The following is a 14,522-nucleotide window of genomic DNA, read 5'->3' on the forward strand; positions in this document are numbered from 1 at the left end:
ATCGGCAGAAACATTGCAAATGTGATGTAAAGATAAGCTGATTTTAAATAGCAATGAAAACGACTCGTTACTTGCAGTCTTAAATCGGAAAAACAATATAAACGCCAGACTGATAGAGTATGTATGGAGCGAGAGGACGAGTATGAAAGCGAGAGAGCGAGGGAGGGAGTATGTACTGTTGATTAAAATACATTAATTGTTGCCTATAAATTAAGCGTATAACGCTCCTATATTTATTAACTAATACAGGAACAACTTCTTCCTACTGTAATTTCCTCATCGCATAAGCGTTGCAATTGTTATGCTTGAATTTGTGCATGTGAAGATAAGTATCGGATGTCTTATTATTAAATTACATATAATACGGAGATTTTGAGCTCCTAGAAAATAATTACACAAATTTCTCACACCTATGCGACGGACCTTATTGTTAGTAACCAGAATACGATAATCTAGTTTACAGTGCCAATATATATATTCTTACCTCTTAAAGAATTGGTTAAAATTGTCGATTTATTTTCAGTATCGGAGATATAAAATTTCTGTAAACTTCATCATAAATTTGAACAACCATCGATTTGAAAATAGGTGTAATTAAATTTATAGTGCGAATTGCTTAATAAATGTAACATGTTTTGTTCGTAAATCTGGCTTGTAACTATGGAAAGGTCGATGTAAAAGATCGATATCGAACGGTACAATTTTGAAGTTGTAACAGTTTTTCAATTTCTCGTACGAGGTGCTACTTCGTAGAATGTTGATCGAATAAAAGATATATACACATATATACAATCAATTTAATTTTTCAATTTGTTACATTAGTGCAATTACTTTTTGTTACGAACTGCGAGAGCTACGTTACGTTGTAAGAAAGATTAAAAATAATGGAAGTGTTACAACGCTTGTAGATTAAAGAGTAAGTAAAATAATAATTATACTTTAATTTAATACACATTTATTGGAATTCCTTTTCGATGATAAAAAAAAAAAGGAAAATACGGTTGACGAAAATAATGATAATGATGATGATGATAATAACATTTACAAAATTGTATGTGTTTGTGCTTAAAATTAAACTACCTTTTTATACAAATTATTTTAAATGCAGTAACAATGGTATGCCTTAATTTATAATTCGTTAACTAGCGATCTGTAGTTGTAACAATTCGGTTCCCATTCAATTAAATACGTTAAATAGGAAATTTACAAAATTGTTACATTTTATGTTAATGATTTATCAATATACAGTGGCTGCCTTTACAAAACAATATTACGGATCAACAATACACGAATCATACGAGGTACTTAATCCTTGGTGTTCTCAACATAAATCGGTCGATTAATTTGAGCACAAGAATAGTTTGATTATAGACATAGTTTGCATTACATTCTATAGAAACTAAAGTATCGAATAATTTGTTTTCTGTGATTATATATAAATATATCTAATTGATTTATCTGTATAACATTCATATAGTTTAAGTATATTTTTACTTGATTTTTTATGTATAAGGGAAACAATAAATATTTCTATTGTGTTGTAACCATTATTTGTAGCGTGTTCATACTGAAATATACATATATATATATATATATATGATACAATAACGTATAATATTATAATCTGCAGATACATATTAATACATGGTACTAACATTTTTTTTTAACTATAATATATAAACCGCTAATAAAAAATAACAGAAATTTTATGTTCCTTATAGAATGTAATGTAAACTTTTATGCTGAGTTATAGATAATAGGAATTTAGTTCTTAATATCGATGTAATACGTGTAAAATTTAGCTTATATTTCAAGCACATATTAATATCACTTGTAAAAAGCATTATAAATGATTTACATGTATATAACTGTATTGTAGGAAAGAGTTAATGATCAAAGTAACATTCATGATGAGAAATATCTATAGAAAAAAATAATAAAAAAAAAAAAGTTACAAAATAGATCTTTAAATTTTTAAAAGTAGCAGCCATGAAAAATTAACATGTAATATATTACTATGCATCATTAATAATACCGCTTAATTGATGTTACTTATCTGATTTCTGAAAATTACACTTCACCTCTTCCAGTCCAGTTTAATACCATTCTTTTCTGTTTATTCAGTCGCTGAAATAATACCGGATTGTACAACTGAAATGTACATAAAAAAATACTATAAATAGAAAATATATTTTTCATATTTTTATATACGTGTGATTTTTGGTACATCTAAAAACAAACTATTGGCCCCTTCTGATCTTATTTATGTTATTGCTCTTGCGATCTGTGCTTATCCATGATTAAATATAAATCCATTCGAAATCGTCTGCATTCGTGTTCAAATCACGTATTAAATTCTTTCTATTATAGAAATTCTGTTACACTTCATGCACTTCGTACATTTTAAACTAAATATCGTATTTCGATATTATTGATTATATAAAATGATATCGTGTGTGCAAAGCCTTCTTAAATTACGATAGTCACGCGTTTCAGCCTTCGTATGAATTTAACGCCTCTCGTAATTTATCTACAATTTTCTGATAAAACGTAATTTGCTCAGCAAGATGCGTTTTCATGGCTTGGGTTATATGTATCTCCTGTTCTGCTTGAAAATGTGTTTCTTCGGCAAGAAGAGCTCGCGCTATTATGTCCGTCCGATGAGAAAGCTCTCGCATTTGTTGCGGTTCCATTTTATGTTCACTTACTAACCTTTCACAATCTTTCCTTTTTTGCACGGCACTCTAAACAAGTCAAGAAAATATATACATGCGTCAGTAACTGTTTTCATAATACTTTATCAATTATTAGAATGTGTCTCAAAATATTGCGTATTTTAGTCACTGCTTGTTTTGCGTCCGTAGTATCGGAATAGGATTGCAGAAGAATGTGATTGCTTTCAGAACGACGGTAGAAGCCCATAGATCGTCATGTTTGGAATTATGCTTTGTTGTGGATATCAATCGATAAATTAAAATTTCGAAATGCGCAATATTTTTTGGGACACCCTAATAAAATTTATGCATAAAGGATTCAATTTTCCCATTCGATTACCTTATGTATACTGATTACGTCTGGGAAACTACTGATAATTCCTCTATAAATATGGAACTTATCAGCAAGAGGTTCCCAATCAAACTTAGGCTGTTCTTCGTACAATTTGCCTATATCGTTATAAGCGTCGCCCGTTATCTTCAACGCATAAGTCAATCTACCTCGACTGCTATCGTCTCCTTCCAACGCATGGCTCAACGCGTTAAAAGATTGACTAATTTTTTGAAATTCCCTCTTGTAGAGAACTTGATTTTTCTTTGTTTGGTCAACAGCCATAGCCATGAAATTCTTAACTACCGGATCTAATCCGCTTATAAATCTACTGTAAGCATCTATTTGGATTTCCACTCTTATAGCATCCAAAGGAGTTTCGGGACATTGAATGGCATTAAAATAATTTACACCTAATAATTCATCTTTCTCCGCTTGTCTCTTGCCGGCTTTCCATCGTTTTTCATCTGTACAAGTTATAAAATGCTCCCAGACGCGGCTGCGTGCCAACACAGGATGTCTACAGACGTAATCGACGAACTCTTGTAGCTGTGTACGTCGATGTTCGATAAACTGTTCTTCGTATCTTCCCGATATTTGTTTATCTGGCAACGGCGGAATAGGAATAAAACAATATTTTTCTTCCAAACGTTCATGTAGCCAATCAAAGTGTTTATATCTTCTTGACACTTGAATGTTGTTAAACTGCAATAAAAACAAATTCACGATAATATTTATTTCTTAAAATTATAAGAAATAAACCGATATATATATATATATATAGAAATACCGTAGGCGTCAGTTGATAAACTATGAAACTTTTAAGCCCCTTCAGTTTTGATTCCTTTTTGGGAGATGTAACTACACAATTGTAAGAATCTCCCCTGGGAACCCATCTACAATGTCCCCCGTCGATCTCCTCAACGTACACTTTCTCACTTTCAGGAACATTTGTTATTCTGATTCCTAATAAAAAACTATCCTCGCCAGATTTTATTAAAGTAGAAAACTTATTATTCTTCTTTGGTATATTCGGTATAGGCCTTTCGGGTATCACAGAATGAATAGTTTGCATAGAAACTATATCACCATAATCAATAGTACTATGTTGTTGAGTCAACTGTGTCATATGCTGTGGTTGTTGTTGTTGCTGTTGCGAAGGAACATAAGCCTGGGTTTGGCTAACTTCAGAATCGTCGTCCCAATCATCATCCCAATAATCTCCAGAACTCTGTTGCGATGATGTCATGGCATCTGATGCATGAAAAAAATTTGAATACGGTGATTGTTTGAGAAAGTAAGTTTGCTTAAATAGAACTTTTTTCTACGCGTGATAAAATGGTAAAAATACTTGAAACGGATGCTGTGGTTTCAACAATTTGAACGTATGCGGCTGGAAACAATCCAGATTTTCCACTTTGATTAAAACCTTCGCACCACCCATCACCCACATTATCTCTCATGACAGTTAAAACTTCTCCTGCTGTGATAGACAATTCTGCTGTCCCTGATTCTCCTGTAAAGTCGTATAGCGCCCTTACCTAAAAAAATACAACACATAATTGAACGAAAACGCTTCTATGATATCATCTGAAACACAAAGAAATTATGTTTAACTGCCACATAAATGAATGAGTCACAAAGCGGTGTTGATTAAACTTGGTGCCGATCATCGATCGTTTTTATTTCTCCGATACGTTTACATACCTGGTGGCCCTCCATTGTAAGTACATCCACTAACAGTTATTTGAAATTCCAACCAGCGGTACAAGTTTTCGTCTTTCTGTTTCAAATTGTTTGATCACACCCGGTCACATACCTACATCGATCTACTCAGCCGTATGACTGACATTTGCGTATTTGCGCTTCAACGTGTGTGCGATACTGTGCCACATAAATGGAAATTTTAAACGACTGTACTACCACTACTGTCCGCGGAACATAACACGCTTTCATGACTCCAGAAAACTGTGCTTCCTACACGTGAACCACGTTGACGCAACAAGTTGGACGAACATTTTTCGCATTAACCGTAATAAATAAAGAAAATACTGATCCGCTAAGGATATTCGTAACCGTTTTTTGGTTGGAGGTTAGACGCAGAACACAGGGCGCGTAAAATTACGATCCGTTACTGAAATTTGGATCCACCTCTTCGAATTAATTCGCGTGGCTCGTGAAACTTTTGTCCGAGAGTGTACAATTTCAACTTCGAAGTAGAGCTAAAACTATTCAAATTATTTAATACACCAATACCTATTGAGTAATCGAATACTCAAATATCATTCGAACGTTGCTACTCGAATATCGATTTAGCCTAAGTTAACATCAACTATCAGAACCCGAGCCGTGAAAGCTTCAAATATCTTGAATATTAATCGTTCGAATATCATTATTTGAATACTACTAAAAATATTCTAAGAAAAAAAGCTACCAACAACCAAACAGTGTAAATATTTTATCAATTCTTCCCTCTCAAATTAAAAATGTACAGAATATTAACAAAATGCTTTCTACAAAAGTAAGGTTTAAAAACGGACAACGAACTTAAAAAACTTGATTTATAGTCACGTCGCATTATTCAAATGCTATGATTATTTAAATATTACATTGCTGCATAAAATATTCAAACAGTCAAGTATTTTAATAATATTTAAATTATATACACGGAATAAAAGAAAAAATGATTCTTTCCGACATTTTAGTCTTTTATTTATTGTTTGAAATTGAACAAAATATAATTTCCTTTCTAGTAACAGAAAATCTATTCAACAAAACCAATTTTATTATCATTTTATTTCAAATATTGATAACTTAACGAAGTTATAATTAATAATACAATAAATGTTCAAATAACTAATTAATACAAAATGATTAAATTAACATATACAGCTTTTATTTGTACGATTTGTAACTATGTAAAGATGTATTGTACATATTTACTGCAGAAGGAAAAGTATATAAAAACTTAAAATGTACATATAGACAATGTCACAAAATTTTATTTTAAAATTATAAGGAATATTCTTTCAATGTGAAGATTTTGACTCTTTTGCATTTTGAAGACTCTGAGTAATATACAATTTTGCTAAGCTTTGAGCGCAGAATTGCGAAATGTGTTCGCTGTATGTATTAATTTGTCCAGCTACGATCATAGGATTTAGCCTTGGTGGCACAGGCAAAGGTCTCATGAGTTTATTGATATCATCGTCCGGCAGCGGGGGCTCGTCTTTTGCAGCCCTAGCAGCATTTTCTTGGGCTCGTTTAGCTAAAAGTCTATTCTTTTCTTGCTGTTGGCGAACAACTAGCTGTTGATACCTATTGAATTTCATAGCTTCTTGATTCAATTCATCTACTCTATCCATTAAACAACGTAGTTGATTTTCCAGAACAGTGGCTGTTCCAAGGTCTAAATACTTTGTACCTTCCTCTTCAGGTATCATTTCTTCCAATTCAGACATCATTATGTTAGTCAAGTTACTGTTTTTTATCACAACTGGTATTTCAATGAAAAGACTCTCGTAACCAATTTTCAAGGTACGTAAGGCCTCTGGTGTAAATTCACCTTCCTTGTACATTTGTATAGCTTGCGGAGTAAGTCTATATGCTTTTAACGTCAAGAAACCTCTCGCTGACTTAGCCGTATCGTATATAAGCACTACAGATTCCTCTATGGAAGTTTGATAATGATACTGTGATTCTAACAGCGATAGATTTAAAAAGTTTCCAACATCTGCACTTTGGTACCAACCAACATGAAAGTGATCAACATTAACCCTGTAAAAACATTTTATTACGTCTAGATGCATCAAGACAAAGGTGATGAAACAGAAATTTTGAATTAGAAAAATATTTACCATCTGAGACGACGCATCATGGCCAATTGATATTCTTCCTCATCCATGATCTCGTCATTTTTCGGAAAGGGAAAACAATTTGTGATTTCAAGACGATTTTGAACAACCAAACCAAGAAGAGCACCTTGAGCAACATCCATATTACTCATGGACTCTTCGTGACAATGTTTTACCATTTTCATAACTACCAGTCCGTCGCATTGAACATAATCTATACGCGGCTCCGATTCGGGAATCTTTCTTGTTTGTGTTCTTGAATTCATTTTAAAACCAAGATATATTCCAATTTAACACAAGCTTTTAGCGTATGCTTTCGAATAATTGTCAGTCACCAAGGTTAGGGTCGAAAAGAACTCCACTTAACCCAGTGTTACCAAACGGCAGACGGTCTGCCGCAGCCAGAGAAAACTGTCCCCCTACCACTTACGCACAGTGTGAACATTCGTGGGAATTTTCCCTCGTGAGATTCCTTTCTTGTGCATGCGTAAGCGACGTCACAGCTACCTGTCGTCCGCTACCATAGATGTATCTTTAGCGCAAAAAGAGGTGCAAATGCTCGCTAATCACACAAAAATTAACTTATCGAAGATCCCCTACGTATTTCTCTAGCTATACTCATGTAGATTAAGAGGAAATTTTTTGTTTTTATCTCTTTCCCTGTAACTTCCTTAAATTTTGTTCCTTACTGGGATCCAACGATACCCTAAATTCTAGTTATGCGCTCCAATGCGCATGACCAAAATTCCCACGAATGTCCATCACTGCTTACGCACACTAATAGAAAGCCACGTGTACGAGTGCTTCGGCGTTTAAAATGACTCAATCTTGTCGGCCTAAAAAGCATAGATCAACGAAATATAGAGACGTGATTCTACCGATACTTTGAATCTAAATATACAAGGTCACAGTTTTGTTGTTACAGATTACAGGACCTTATGCATTATCCTAACACACAAAAAAAATATATGTATTTGAATCAAGGTCACAGTCGACTCTAGTACTAGATACATGTGATTTATTTTTAGCAGCAGAACATGCTGGTATAGTTTGTAGCATAGAAAAATCTTTCTACAAGTTGTGCATACTATAAGGTATTTAATTCGTGCCGTGTTTGTGCCGCGTAAATGTGAAGACGATTTATAACCTTCATGAAGGGTGTAATCTATACACAATCCGTTAAAAAATTCATCATTCAACCCGAAAAATGACTAATATAGAAGCAAAGATAAAGATATGGATTGAATTAATTAAAGCGGAGAAACTGGACGCAGTAACAAAAGATATTCAGGTTAACTATATTTTCGTAATGAAATTTTATATTTATGATTTACCCGAATCTAATTTTGAAATACATTGATTTCTTATTTTCGTACTTTCAATGGTACTCGAAGCAAATAAAGACCAATGTTAATTTCATATCGATAATAAAATTATATTCTTTTTCCAGACAAATATCTCTCCAATCTTAAAAGAAAACATAAACAAACATATTTTTAAACTGTTGTTATATTTATCGCATACCGCGGACAAATGTGATAAACAAAATTATATCATGGGAAATGAGATTCACAAACTGACATGTTTATTGTGTTCAATTCTGTCAGAGATACCAGATAGTCATAAATTTGTATCTAGTTTGTTTCACATAATTCGTTGTTTATTAGCATTATGTATGTATAAGGAAGCATCCGAAGTGTGTTCTCATTTAGAGACTGAAGCATTGTGTCATTCTCAGGATGATGTAAGCGATATACTAGTCAAAATAGCTTATCTATGGTATATTGCAGTGAATAATGCATTTCTTATTTTACAAAATGATTCATCAAATCGTAAACATTATTACAAATTGAAAGATGTTATAAGGCAAGAATTGGAAATAATACAAGTAACGCATAAAAATTACACAAAACACTTGCTTATGAAGATAAGTTCATATCTGGAAAAAATTGCATCGATAAACGAAGAACCAAATACCTACTTCACAGATTTTTGTACGTTTGTAATTGATTATTTAAATCGGATAAATATTTTCTTAAACAGAGATGAAAAGTATAATATATTTCGTTATATGCTTCACATATTAAGCAGAATTACGTGCGAAAACATTAACAAAAAGTGCCTAGAGTCCGAGTTGTATGAATTAGCGATTAAAGGTCTGAATACATTGACTAATTATTTTAAAACAGTTCTAAGAGAAGATACGGAATGTTACCAATGTATCCAACAGTTTCAATCTTTGTACCTTGCTCTTCTGAAACCAGTTGAACGTTTAGTAGAAACTAATGCCAAGAGCATTCAAGATCTATGCGATAATTATGGAATAATTGCAAAACAATATGGATATAAGGGATCTATTAAATGGATGACATTTAGTATCATTCAAGTTTTAGAATCATTATTTATATATTGGAGCACATGTATAACAATAGGAAAGAAAACATTCCTCGAAAATGGCATGTTATTAAAAACGATGAATTTAATCACCTGTGTAACTACATGTTTTCTCAAAGAAGAATCGTATAAATGTAAAATTTGCCTGGATAATAATTGTACATTGAGACGAGACATGTACAATGTAGTGGTAATAAAAACCAAATGCATCAATGTAATTAACAAGCTTTCTGAAAAGGATTTGTCCAAAGACATTTGTAGACTCGCTCGAAAATTTTTAGAACAGAATGTAGCACATATATTTGAAATGAAACAATGCAAATGTAAGTCCTGGACATTTTTATGGTCCACTTGTGGCTCTTTAATTTATAATTTGGGCATAATGTCCGAATGCATTTACAAAGAAAGCGTCTCTTTGATCTGTCTACTATTCACTTCAATCATAAAATTAGAAGGTGTTCAACCGAGGTCTGAGCACATCAAGCTCGAGAACCCTACATCCGTTGCGTTACACAGATTGTGCTTACTCCATTATAATCACGACATGTACAGAGAAGCTATGACCGCGTCTGCGTTAAACGGTCTGCTAAGCTACAACAATTCGAATACAAAAGCATTTTCTATGTGGGCAAAAATTAAACATAAATCTATAACATCGGAGGAAATAATAGAAATAACCATGTTGGCTTGTTTGAAGGCGGACAGAGAGAAGATAGAGGAGCTAGGACTGTCCATTGAACTGTCGCAATATGATCTTGTTGAAATATGTTTAAGGGAAGTAAAAGGCTTGCAGGAAGCAAAAGTAAATCTCTCGGTAGCCATTCGGAAAGTTCTCGATGATATGACGACGTTAAAAGTAACTCCGATGCAATATGCTCGCGGGGTACAAATGTTAGTATATCATTTGTTAAATTTCGATTACGACAAGGACAGTTTAGATTGCCTTCGGCGTGCCATATCCGACTTGAAAAAACTAAGAACAAGTAGCTCCGTTTTGTGTTTACAAGCGAATTTAGAATTTTATGTTTTTGTAACTCAATTGTATATTATGAATAAGAAGACTGAAACGGAAATGGAAAATACAAAGTTCGCACTGTGCGCGCCAAAATTATCGGAAATTGGAGAAAATGAATCTCGCTCTATAGTACCTGCCTATACCATGATAAATATTAAAGAAGATTCTAGGCTCCAGACGTATTTGCAAGCACCATTAAATAAATGGAATAAATGCTTAAAACAAAACATTGTAAGTATAATATCAATTAATGTATTTTAATGTATTTCTGTTAAATACTACAATATCAATTAACAGGAAGAAATTGCTAAAAGCTGTGAACCGTCGATAACACTTCACACCTTGATAATAGCCGGCGAATATGCTCATTTGTATCGTTATCAGGAATGTGAAGTTAATATATGGACACTTGCGTATAAATTAGCACTAGACTTGCAAGATAATCGCGCTATCATTTATAGTGAGAATATTTAAATATACTTTTCGGTAGCACGGACGAAATTTATATACGATAATAATCAAAATCCTTTCTTTTTTTTTCAAGTTACTGGTCGTAGTATCTCATTGAGACATATCAATTATAAATGGATTACTATTGCCAAGAAGCTTGCTGTCGAACTCAAAGATACAAACGACGAAGACGTACAATATGCAATTGCTATCTTTTGGATAAGTTTATCAGATTTTTATTTCGAAAGTAGTATTGTAAGTTCATTATTTGTATATCATTACAGTTGCAGTATAGCGTGGTGTTTGTCTCAGATATTCGATAGTCGATTCAGAAACGTTCGATATAGTTCGATAGATGTTTCGGAATTAACGTCGAACGACTTTTGGAACGTTTATCGAACACCTATCGAACCTAATTCAGAACAATGAGCCAGAACACATGCCGTTTCTCTACTTCTGAGTAACTTTACAAAAGTTAGTCCCTATCTTACGTGGTTAATTCGTTCTGGAGCTTTCCACGTAAGTGGAACTAATGTGACTATAATCATAACCATAGTCGAAGCGATTAACGATTATCTTACGCCTGCGCAACAAAAGCCGAACACTACCATAATACAGGTAGCCCTCTTACAACACGGTTTCGCTATAACACGATTAATAAATTGCGAGAACCTTTGTACAACACTGTACTTCTACAGCACTGGATAACATGATTTTTGCTTAACATATCTAAAAACTAAATTACCTTGAAGTAATGACGCGAAGGAATAATGAACTATAGTGTACGATTAGAGTACGATTTCAGGCCTCAGACTATATTTTCGGTAAGGAATTTTTTTCTCGAAAGTGGATAGGATTTCGGGGGTACATCTATTGACCAAAAATTATTGCAATTGACCCCCACAATCAAAAATAATGTTTCAGAATGATTTGAAATTTCTTAATTTAATTTTTTAATAATTTTTTAACGAAGCCTCAGTCAAGAAATTGATATTCTTGATTTTCGTCTTATTTTGGCCTCTAGAATCTCTCATTAAAATTTTTCCCAGGTATGGCCGACCACCCTGTATAAGCAAATTATAATTGATTAAATTAAGGTTGCGTTAACTTAAAATAATATGCTTATGTAGAATTAAAAAAAAATAATTGTTTTCAGTAAGTTTTCGGAACGTAACTCCTCTTTTTATACTGGTTCTGGGTCTCATATAACACGGTTTCACACAACACGGCATTTTCCAGGTACCTATCTACCGTGTTATAGGAGGGTTACCTGTATATCCTAAAATTTTTTGTTCTTGGACGAGTATTGTTTTTCCAAATACGTATTTATTTATCTTCAGTACGACGAAGCTAAAAGTTTACTCGATGAATCCAGAAAGCTATCAGGAATCTCTTTCCTCTCCAATACAGCTGTATATCTATACAGCTTAGATAGGATTTTGTACAATTGTTACTTGTACAAAGAGGATGTAACGCACGAAGAATACACTCGTTACATTGTTGAAACTTTATACTCTATGGTCTCTTTAAACGAGGACTTATCAGCAAAAAAATGTAAGTTTCTAGTTCAAGTAAATTTTTTATTTTTCAATTTGCATACAGAGTCTCTCATTTTAATCTTCTCACCAAATTTAATCCGAAACATATCTTCAAACCATTACCACATTCAATGATAACGACGCAGAAAGATTAAAACAAGATACCCTGTGCATGGAAATTGTTTACGGTTATTTTTAAATTGAACTATTACGTTTTTTTTTGTAGGGAAACCCCACGACAAACGTCTTTTTTGCTACGACATACTAATATCCGCAACCGTAAATTTATCTTTACGAATGAATAGTTTATTGTCCTTTCAAGAAATTGTCGCCCACTTGGTGCACCGGCTAAAAACATCACAAGCATTAGGAGCAACCATAAGAGTTGCAGAAATATTAAAGTCGCTCTGTTATATCGATTTGTTGCGTTCACAATTAAACGATTGCGAAGTGAAACTGCAAGGATTGGAGCATATTTTAAATATCGAAACGTTCAAAGCATCCATGAAGAGTAATTTAACGAAATCTGTTTCGAGAAACATTTTGTTAACGCCGATTCGAGCCGTGGACCCGATTAGAGACGTTCCGCAAAACGATACTTCGCCAGTTCTCAGAGACAAAGTTTTCGATCTTCCGGAATTCTTCGGTCATACGGATTGTAATTGTTACGCATGCCAGAATGTGTCGTATCATTATTTAATATTCGCGAGCACGCATATCAGAGCCCAACTATATGCGTTGCAACAAAATTTTTCGATATCGTTGCAGCATTTCCACGGTGCATTTAAAATAAAAGACGTAATGAAGGCATTCACATTGAAAGATAAGAATAAATATCTCTCTTGGCAAGAACGTTTTTATAGTACAGATTACGTGCTCTTGTTGATTAACTTCTCGTACTTCCTTAGGAGCTATTCGAACAGAACACAAGACGAAGTAGTAAATGTCGCTCGCTTGGCAAATCGAGTATGCAACGCGTACAAATTAATTGGACACCCAATTTACATGTCAGTTAACGAATTAATTCTCGACGAACATTTTCAAAGGATATTTGATAGTACCGAGTACTCAAGTAAGTATCACATGCTGATTATACTGGCAAACGGAAAATATACAAATTGGTATTCTTGATTTCCGTGTTATTTTGGCCACTAGAAAATTTTCCCTTTATGTTCTTCGTCTAAGCAATTCATTTTAGTCCCTATTACGACTCAAGTTAAACTCAAATATTGACTACAATTTTTCTACAGTTGGATAAATTTATCTTGCAGTGTTCACAGTTCCTGATACATCTGACATTAATATATCCAAGTATGTGCAAGTATCGAAAGTTGAAGAAAGCACATGCATCACGCCGATTGTTAATAATACTCGATCGAAGAAACCCATCAGTCTCCGACGAATCCGAACTCCACCGCTTTTGAAGCTAACGAAAGTCAGTATAAACTTCAGCGACGATGAAGATAATTCTTCGCCGCCTTCTAGACACAGAAGAACGAGATTGCGTGGTAAATTAACAAGAAGAAAACTCCTGGACGACAAGTATTCGGACGATACTGATAAAACGGAAGTAGAAACCAAAGAATCGGAAAAAAGGTCGTCTTCGGAGGAGCTTATAGAAATAAAGAAAGATGTTAACAACGTTTCTATGAAAGATATTTTAAATAAAATTGTATCGCTAGTGCCCGATGTCTCCGAATATGTATACAAAGCAGTAGACAACGTAGACGAGCCGGCTACAAGCGAAAACGTGCAAAACTTAATCGAGAGGATAGAAGATCTTAAAATAAACGGAACCTCGCACAAAGATGTCAGAAAAACGCGACATAAAAAGCAACTAACTACGAGCGACTGTACCAAGATTAATCAAGTGATTGCACTGTTTAAAGACTTGGATGTCAACGAACAACAAGAAAACGAGAAAAACAGTGTAGAAAGATCGGGAGAAAGTTCGTGTATCGGGCAATATAATAAAACAGATAATTTGAAAAAACCGAGTGCGAGCGAAAGCACAAGACGAAGTACAAGACTATCTACAAAAAACAGTGTTACAAGTAAGAAGACGCACAATACAAAAATAAGGAAACCATAATACAACACTGCCAACATTTGTACATTTATATGAATAATTAAAGAAAAATTATAATATTATATATTTTGTAAAGAACGAATAATAATGTAGAATAAATGTACTATTATAAATAACAAAAAACATCTTAATATATT

At 33.5% G+C, this 14,522-nt stretch overlaps 3 protein-coding genes across 3 annotated transcripts; 1 reads left to right on the top strand and 2 right to left on the bottom strand.

Moving 5' to 3' along the window:
- Window positions 1–1,988: 1,988 nt before the first annotated feature.
- Window positions 1,989–5,109, bottom strand: LOC122396227 (sorting nexin lst-4). The gene is made up of 5 exons (XM_043394428.1): window positions 4,753–5,109; window positions 4,397–4,586; window positions 3,836–4,299; window positions 3,055–3,750; window positions 1,989–2,744 (listed from the first exon to the last, which is right to left on the bottom strand). Exons 1-5 carry the CDS (start codon window positions 4,765–4,767, stop codon window positions 2,493–2,495), a joined length of 1,617 nt encoding a protein of 538 aa, XP_043250363.1. The 5' UTR covers window positions 4,768–5,109; the 3' UTR covers window positions 1,989–2,492.
- Window positions 5,110–5,950: 841 nt separating this feature from the next.
- On the bottom strand, window positions 5,951–7,543 carry LOC122396200 (eukaryotic translation initiation factor 3 subunit H). Its single transcript, XM_043394388.1, has 2 exons — window positions 6,903–7,543; window positions 5,951–6,822 (listed from the first exon to the last, which is right to left on the bottom strand). Exons 1-2 carry the CDS (start codon window positions 7,163–7,165, stop codon window positions 6,075–6,077), a joined length of 1,011 nt encoding a protein of 336 aa, XP_043250323.1. The 5' UTR covers window positions 7,166–7,543; the 3' UTR covers window positions 5,951–6,074.
- A 496-nt stretch (window positions 7,544–8,039) lies between these two features.
- On the top strand, window positions 8,040–14,460 carry LOC122396156. Its single transcript, XM_043394313.1, has 7 exons — window positions 8,040–8,190; window positions 8,350–10,539; window positions 10,606–10,768; window positions 10,853–11,013; window positions 12,099–12,312; window positions 12,523–13,368; window positions 13,568–14,460. The coding sequence occupies exons 1-7, from the start codon at window positions 8,107–8,109 to the stop codon at window positions 14,386–14,388; spliced, it is 4,479 nt and encodes a 1,492-aa protein (XP_043250248.1). The 5' UTR covers window positions 8,040–8,106; the 3' UTR covers window positions 14,389–14,460.
- The last annotated feature ends 62 nt before the right edge of the window (window positions 14,461–14,522 follow it).

This window comes from Colletes gigas, unplaced genomic scaffold (assembly GCF_013123115.1).
Source record: "Colletes gigas isolate AHSC1104 unplaced genomic scaffold, ASM1312311v1 Colletes_gigas_Sc00007, whole genome shotgun sequence".
Classification (NCBI taxonomy): domain Eukaryota; kingdom Metazoa; phylum Arthropoda; class Insecta; order Hymenoptera; family Colletidae; genus Colletes; species Colletes gigas.